This window comes from Colobus angolensis, unplaced genomic scaffold, assembly GCF_000951035.1.
Source record: "Colobus angolensis palliatus isolate OR3802 unplaced genomic scaffold, Cang.pa_1.0 Scaffold407, whole genome shotgun sequence".
Classification (NCBI taxonomy): domain Eukaryota; kingdom Metazoa; phylum Chordata; class Mammalia; order Primates; family Cercopithecidae; genus Colobus; species Colobus angolensis.
In genome coordinates, this window is record NW_012117455.1 from 55095 (window position 1) to 63501 (window position 8407).

Here is an 8407-nt window from a genome sequence, read left to right on the forward strand (position 1 = left end):
AAAGGCACACACATTGCTAAGACAATAGAAGGGGGGAAGAGGATTTAAGCCTCAGAGCCTTCACAGGTACACTGTGAACCAAGGAAGCAGAAAATAACAAGCTATCTGAAAGGTGGCTTTGGCACTGTGTTGCTACACATGAGAAACTCTATTAGATAACTGGAACTGAGGTTATTTAAAGATTATTAAAATCAGCAACAAACCAGTTATTCACAATTGTACAGTTATACCATTTGCTTTATTTCCTTTTTTATTTTCGAGACAGGGTCTTGCTGTATTGCCCAGGCTGGAGTGTAGTGGTGTGAGCTCACTGCAGCCTCGAACTCCCAGGCTCAAGCAATCCTCCCATCTCAGCCACTGGCATAGCTGGGCATAGCACAGGTGTGTGCCACCACACCTGGCTAACTTTTAAAACTTTCTGTAGAGATAAGGACTCACTGTGTTGCCCAGGTTGGTTCTAAATTTCTGGCGTCAAGCAACGTTCCTGCCTTAGCCTCCAAAAGTGTTGGGATTACAGGCGTGAGCCACTGGTCTGGGCTTTATGACAGGATTACCAGCAATGGTCGGCTAACCAGACTTTCTTTCCTTCCTTCATTCATAATAAATAATTTAAAAAGTCATGGTCACCTATGAGGAAGATAATCTGGATTTCCAGTTCCTTGAGCTCCCTGACTCTTATTCCAGAAGATCCATTATGACGCCAAGGAGGTGGGTTCCAAGTATGCAACCTTTCAAACACTGCTGTTCTCATTAAGAGAAAGCCCATTGGCCAGATGTGGTGGTTCACACCTGTAATCCCAGCACTTTGGGAGGCTGAAGTGGGAGGATCACTTGAGGTCAGGAGTTTGAGACCAGCCTGGGCAACATAGCGAGACCCCATCTCTGTTAAAAAAAAAAAAAAGCAAGAGAGAAACCACATTTCATGGGCTATTTGTGCTACCAATACAGGCTGAGCATTACCTGAGGAGAATATTGACTTTCGGGAAACCTTCCCATTTTTCTCTGCATTCTGGACATTCTGTTTTCTTTGAAGATGCCCACCACAAAGCAAGGCAGTGACGGCAGAAGCTGTGCCCACAGTTCAAGGTGGTGGGGTTAACCAGGATGTCATAGCAGCAGTGGCAAGAAAATTCACTAACAGAAATCTGAGGGCCGGTGCTTTTGAGAGGTTCGTCTTTCTCAAGGTCCATTGTGTTCAGATAGTTTTTCTGAGGTTCCTCCATCTCTTAATAAATTCTGGGTTCCAGAGACATAAAAAATTTCAGACGTAGAAAACTGCTGCAAAACATCATTAATCTAGAAAAAAAAAAAAAGACATTGACAAAAATAAGGCAAATAGTAGTTGTTTGAAGAGTAGTTAATATAAAAGTATTGCCATTCTAGCCGGGCGCGGTGGCTCATGCCTATAATCCCAGCACTTTGGGAGGCCGAGGTGGGCAGATCACAAGGTCAGGAGTTCGACACCATCTTGGCTGACATGGTGAAACCCTGTCTTAACTAAAAATACAAAAAATTAGCTGGGTGTGGTGGTGGGCACCTGTAGTCCCAGCTACTAGGGAGGTTGAATGGCATGAACCTGGGAGGGGGAGTTTGCAGTGAGCCTAGATCGCATCACTGCCCTTCAGCCTAGGTGACAGAGCAACACTCTATCTCAAAAAAAAAAAAAAAAAAGTATTGCCATTCTGTTGAAGCCCTAATTTTTTTTTTTTTTTTTTTGAGATAGAGTCTTGCTCTCTGGCCCAGGACGGAGTGCAGTGGCCGGATCTCGGCTCACTGTAACCTTCACCTCCTGGGTTCAAGCAATTCTCCTGCCTCAGCCTTCCCAGTAGCTGGGACTACAGATGCAAGTCACCACATCTGGCTAATTTTTTGTATTTTTTAGTAGAGATTGGGTTTCACCATGTTAGCCAGGATGGTCTTGATCTCCTGACCTCGTGATCTGCCTGCCTTGGCCTCCCAAAGTGCTAAGATTACAGGCATGAGCCACTGCGCCCAGCCTAATTTTTTTTGGGGGGGGGGGGCAGGGAGGCTTTCTGATAAAGACCAGAAAACCTTCTAGACAAATTGTAAAGGACTTGCAATACTAAAGCTCTAACTTTTATTAATTAATTCATTCAGTCTCAACAAGGCTGGAGTCCAGTGGCACAATCATAGCTCACTGCAGCCTCCACTTCCCAGGCTCAGGTGATCCTTCCACCTCACCCTCCTGAGTAGCTGGGACTACAGATGTGCATCACTACGCCCAGGTAACTTTTTGTATTTTCAGTAGAAATGCGGTTTTGCCACGTTGCCCATGCTGGAGATCTAATTTTTAAATGTGACAAATCTGATTTATTGAAATCCACATACCATAAACCACATAATCAGCACTGAATTTCTTTCTGGCCTATTTGTTATACTTTTCAAAAGTAGTAAAGCAAAATGATATGTGTAGTGGAAGGTTCAATAGACTCAAAGGATGTGGGCAGACATTTCTGGATCATTCTCCTTCACTAACTTCCTTAGAAAATGAAATTTCCCTGATCTCGGTGTTCTCAATTAAATTTCCTTCTTTTTTTTTTGAGACGAAGTCTTACTCTGTCACCCAGGCTGGAGTGCGGTGGTGCAATCTTGGCTCATATCAGCCTCTGCCTGACAGGTTCAAGCAATTCTGCCTTGGCCTCCCAAGTAGCTGGGATTACAGGTGCGTGCCATTGGGCCCAGCTAACTTTTGTATTTTTAGTAGAGATGGGTTTTTGCCATGTTGGCCAGGCTGGTCTTGAACTCCTGACCTTAGGTGATCCACCCTCTTCAGCCTCCCAAAGTGCTGGGATTACAGGTATGAGCCACCACATCTGGCTTTAATTTTTGTATCTTTAGTAGAGGTGGGTTTTCACCATATTGGCTAGGCTGGTCTCTAATTCCTGACCTTGAGTGATCTGCCGGTCTTGGCCTATCAAAGTGCTGGGATTACAGGTGTGAGCTACTATGCCTGGTCTCAATTAAATTCCCAAAGACCTTTCCAGGTCTATGATTTTAAATAAACCAGCTTCTGGCCTGGTAAAATGTCTGGGGTTGGTAACAACAGATATGCTTCCTGTAAATAACACTTTTTGTGCACACAAATCTGTCTTCTCATTAGGCAATCATTATTTTATAAATATTTGATTTCAGAGGCTCTAATGGGAGCAATTCCAAGAAGTGAGTGAAGCCTCGTTTTCCAGCTGTGCCAGGCCAAATCTGCCAAGGCTCAATATACCCTTTCCTCCCCAGATCAACACCAAAACGCATCTCGTGCACTCTGGATCCAGTCAGCTTGGTGCCACAGAAATGCTAACATTACTAATATGCAAATGACAAAGGACCATTCTCTTCTTGTTTTAATCTGGGTTTTAGAAGATATTTTAAAAAATTTTTTTAATTAAGAAGTAGTATGACACAGAAGATCTTGGAGTTAGACTCTTAACTCCCCCAAGTCACTAGCTCTGTGACTCTGAAGAAGTTACTCGAGCTCTCTGATCAAGTTTCCTCAACTGTGAAATGGTAGTCACAGTACACAAACCATCAAGATTTCTTGTGAGGATTAGAGAAAGTGAAAGTGGCTCAGAATTTGTAAGGTGTAAATACAGGCTATAGAAATGATTATTCATACTATTTCTGGTGAGTTTCTCAATCTTGCTATTGTGAAGGAAAAGAATGAAAATTGCTCTCCACCGCTCACACTGGCCATACAGGGAAGGGCTCAGGCTTCATGCTCTGGAGGAACAGTGGTTAGGAACACAGGTCGCATGGCTGGGCTGCCTGAGTTCTCACCCCATCTCTGCCATTTACCAGCAGTGAGGCTCAGCTTGCTCACCATATAGATGAGGGACAATGATAGCACTTAACCACACTGGGAGTTTTGCAGCATTAAATAAGAGAATTCTAGTCAAGTGCCTAGTACAGAGCCTGGCACATGGTAAGTCTACCATAAATGGTAACAATTCACTTTTTATTTTATTTTATTTTTTTTGACAGAGTTTTACTCTTGTTGTCCAGGCTGGAGTGCAATAGCGCAATCTCAGCTCACTGCAACCTCTGCCTCCTGGGGTTCAAGTGATTCTCCTGCCTCAGCCTCCTGAGTAGCTGGGATTACAGGCATGCACCACCACGTCCGGCTAATTTTGTGTTTTTAGTCAAGACACGGTTTCACCGTGTTGGTCTTGAACTCTTGACTTCAGACGATCTGCCCGCTTTGGCCTCCCAAAGTGCTGGGATTACAGGTACGAACAACCAAGCCTGGCCCAATTCACTTGATTTTTAAAGTACAGTGATCAGAGAATTTTATCACCCTTTATAGGGTACAAAATGTTACATACTACATAAAAACACCATATTTTAAATAAGTAAATCTAGAAATAAAGACCAGAAGATAAAGAGTAGTAGGTGTATTTAATGGAGGAGGGTCACGAGTGACTTTTTTTTTTCCTGCATTTGTCAAGTTGTTTTTTAATGGAAACGTGTGATTTGTATAATAACTGTAAAAAACATAATACAGTTGTAAAAAAATATATTGTATTACTTGTGGCCAAACATAGTGGGAGAGCTTCAACTCAGGGAATAAACATAGCTACATTTTATGCCCCATGTTAAGAGTGGAATGGAGGTTACTCATCCAAGCAATAAAAAGATAATTAGGTCAAGATAAGATAAACATAAATTTTAAAAATATAACTAATAAATTTATTCACAGTAAAAGATGATCGATCGTAAAGATGGGAGCAATCGGCCGGGTGCGGTGGCTCATGCCTGTGATCCCAGCACTTTGGGAGGCTGAGGCAGGCAGATCACCTGAGGTCAGGAGTTTGAGACCAGCCTGGCAAACATGGTGAAACCCTCTGTCTCTACTAAAAATATAAAAAGTAGCCGAGTGTGGTGGCAGGTGCCTGTAGTCCCAGCTACTTGGGAAACTGATGCAGGAGAATTGCTTGATCCCGGGAGGGGGCAGTTGCAGTGAGCAGAGATCTCATCACTGCACTCCAGCCTGGGTGACAGAGTGAAACTTCAGCTCAAAAAAAAAAAAAAAAAAAGATGGGTGCAATCTTCCACATAACCCCTTCAAAAGCCGTTCTTTTAGGCTGGGCCCAGTGGCTCATGCCTATAATCTCAGCATATTGGTAGGCTGAGTGGGAGGATCACTTGAGGCCAGAAGTTTGAGAGCAGCCTGGGAAACACGGTGAGACCCTGTCTTTAGAATAAAATTTTTTAAAAAGTTAGCTGGCTGTGGTGGCACATGTCTTTAGTCCCATCTACTTGGGAGGACTGCTTGAGCCCTGGAGTTGGAGGTTACAATGAACTATGATTGAACAACTGAACAGCAGCCTGGCCAACAGAGCAAGTCCCCATCACTAACAAAACAACATTCTTTTTCTTTTCATTTTTTTTGAGACAGGGTCTTGCTCTGTCATCCAGGGTGGAGTGCAGTGGCACGATCTGGGCTTACTGCAACCTCTGCCTCTCAGGTTCAAGTGACTTTCCCATCTCAGTCTCTCTAGTAGCAAGAATTACAGGTGCCTGCTGCCACGCCCAGCTCATTTTTGTATTTTTAGTAAAGACAGGATTTCACATACAAAAAATTAGCCAGGCGTGGTGGCAGGTGCCTGTAATCCCAGCTAATTAGAAGGCTGGGGTAAGAGAATTGCTTGAACCCGGGAGGCAGAGGTTGCAGTGAGCCGAGATTGCACCATTGCACTCCAGCCTGGGTGACAATAGAAAGACTCCGTTTAAGAAAAAAAAAAACATAGGGTTTCACCATGCTGGCCAGACTTATCTCGAACTCCTGACCTCAAGCGATCTGCTCGCCTCAGGCTCCCAAAGTGCTGGGATTACAGAAGGGAGCCACCACGCTTGGCAAAAAACTTTTTTTTTTTTTTGAGACGGAGTCTCGCTCTATTGCCCAGGCTGGAGTGCAGTGGTGTGATCTTGGCTCACTGCTAGCTCCGCCTCCTGGGTTCACACCACTCTCCTGCCTCGGCCTCCTGAGTAGCTGGTACTACAGGCGCCTGCCACCATGCCCAGCTACCTTTTTGTATTTTTAGTAAAGACAGAGTTTCACTGTGTTAGCTAGGATGGTCTTGATCTCCTGACCTCGTGATATGCCCATCTTGGCCTCCCAAAGTGCTGCGATTACAGGCATGAAAAAACTGTTTTTTTTTTTTTTTTTGAAGAGAAAGAGTGTAAACAAATGTTCTCAACAAATTCCAGATTATTTCTGATAACCAATCATTTTTGCTCATTATTTTTATGTTTAGGAACATTTTAAAAACTTCTAAGTGCTTTCTTTTGGACAGCCTCTTCACATTGTTACAGAAGTGGGAGATCTTACATAGGTTTTTCAAAAAAAAGCAGGATTTTGTTAAAGTAGTTCCTTTATTCTACTAATGCTGATGAAACAATGACCATGTGGAGAGCATTAACCTAGGAGAGGACAAACCATTAATATCCATTAAGCATCTCCTATGAGCTGGTGGAATCGGTGTCCGAGGATAGGATAGAGACAGCCGGGTATGGTGGCTTAATCCTAGTACTTTGGGAGGCTGTGGCAGGCGGATTGCCTGGGTTCAGGAGTTGGAGACTAGCCTGGGCAACATGGCAAAACCCTGCCTCTGCCAAAAATACAAAAAAAAAAAAAAATTAGCCAGGCATGGTGGCATGTGCCTATGGGCCAAGCTACTGTGGAGGCTGAGGTGGGAGGAATGCTTCAGTCTGGAAGACGGAGGTTTCAGTGCGCTGAGATCCTGTCACTGCACTCCAGCCTGGGTGATGGAGTGAGACCTCAACTCCAAAACAAAAACAAACAAAAGAAAGACAAAGAGACAGAGACTTCTGAGTCAGGACTGTGAGAGGGCAAGGGCTGGCTTGAGCACTGTCCTGGTGTTTGCACTGAGCAAGGAGAGACAGCTGGAGACGCATGGCTGACATGGGGTCTTGCATGCCAGGTTGATCAGAGGCAGTCAGAAGGGAGACAGGAGCACAGAAAGGTTTCAGAGGCCATAAGATCAGCAAAGCTGGGCTTGGTGATGCTAAATCTCATCACGAATGAGTGATAGGCTGGAAGCAGGGAGAACATTTAGAGATAAGTTAGAAATCAGGCTGGACACGGTGGCTCACACCTGTAATCTCAGCACTTTGGGAGGCTGAGGCAGGCGGATCAGGAGGTCAGGAGTTTGAGACCAGTCTGGCCAGCGTGGTGAAACCCCGTCTCTACTAAAAATACAAAAATTAGCTGGACGTGGTGGCGCACGCCTGTAATTCCAGCTACTTGGGAGGCTGAGGTAGGAGAATCGCTTGACCCTGGGAGGTGGAGGTTGCAGTGAGTTGAGATCGTGCCACTGCACTCTAGCCTGGGCAACAGAGTGAGACTCTGTCTCAAAACAAAAAACAAATAACTAAACAAACAAACAAAATAAAGCAGGTGTTATCACTTCTGGGGGTAGGATGGCAGAAGAGAAAATGCAAAGAAAGGGCTAAATCTGAGAGACGTTAAGAAAATAATGTATAGGTTTCAGTGACTAGAGAGAAAGAATGATCAAAGATGCTGGTTAGGGCCGGGTGTGGTGGCCCACGCCTGTAATACCAGCACTTTAGGAGGCAGAGGCAGCGGAGCACGAGGCCAGAAGTTCGAGACCAGCCTGGTCAACATGGTGAAACCCCATCTCTACTAAAAATACAAAAATTAGCTGGGCGTGGTGGTAGGCGCTTGTAATCCCAGCTACTCAGGAGGCTGAGGTAGGAGAATTGTTGGAACCTGGGAGGCAGAGGTTGCAGTGAGCTGAGATTGCGCCATTGCACTCCAGCCTGGGCAACAGTGCAAGATGACATCTCAACAAAAAACAGACAAACAAACAAAAAAAGAGATGCTGGTTAGATTTCAGAACAAGGGAAGAAAAACTCTACCTCTGAGAGAAACTGCATCCCCAAAAACAAATCTCAGTGCCAATCTCTGAAAGAATGTAAGTTGAATTTCAGAAATGCTGTGTTTGAGGTAATAAGACATCCAGGTGGAAACGTCTAGTGAGAAGCTGGAGACACAAAACTGTAATTGGGAATAAAAACAAGGCTAAAGGTATGAATTTCAGAGTCATCTGCAGAGAAATTACAAATAACATATATAGAAATTAATCTCTCTTGGCAGGGTGCGGTGGCTCATGTCTGTAATCCCAGCACTTTGGGAAGCAGAGGTGGGTAGATCACCTGAGGTCAGGAGTTCCAGACCAGCCTGGTCAACATGGCAAAACCCCATCTCTACTAAAAATACAAAAATCAGCCAGGCGTGGTGGTGTGTGCCTGTAATCCCAGCTACTCGGGAGGCTGTGGCAGCAGCATGGCTTGATCCCGGGTGGCAGAGGTTGCAGTGAGCCGAGATTGTGCCATTGCACTCCAGCCTGGG

The 8407-nt window shown here is 44.7% G+C and overlaps 1 protein-coding gene across 2 annotated transcripts in view; it reads right to left on the minus strand.

Annotated features, from left to right (window-relative positions):
* Positions 1 to 8407, minus strand: part of BFAR (bifunctional apoptosis regulator) — a 48971-nt gene that overhangs the window by 28531 nt on the left and 12033 nt on the right. For both annotated transcript variants that reach the window (XM_011956018.1, XM_011956019.1), the window contains exon 2: positions 961 to 1296. In XM_011956018.1, coding sequence (XP_011811408.1) covers positions 961 to 1223 — 263 coding nt within the window. In that variant the 5' untranslated portion in view covers positions 1224 to 1296. The remainder of the gene's footprint in view (positions 1 to 960; positions 1297 to 8407) is intronic.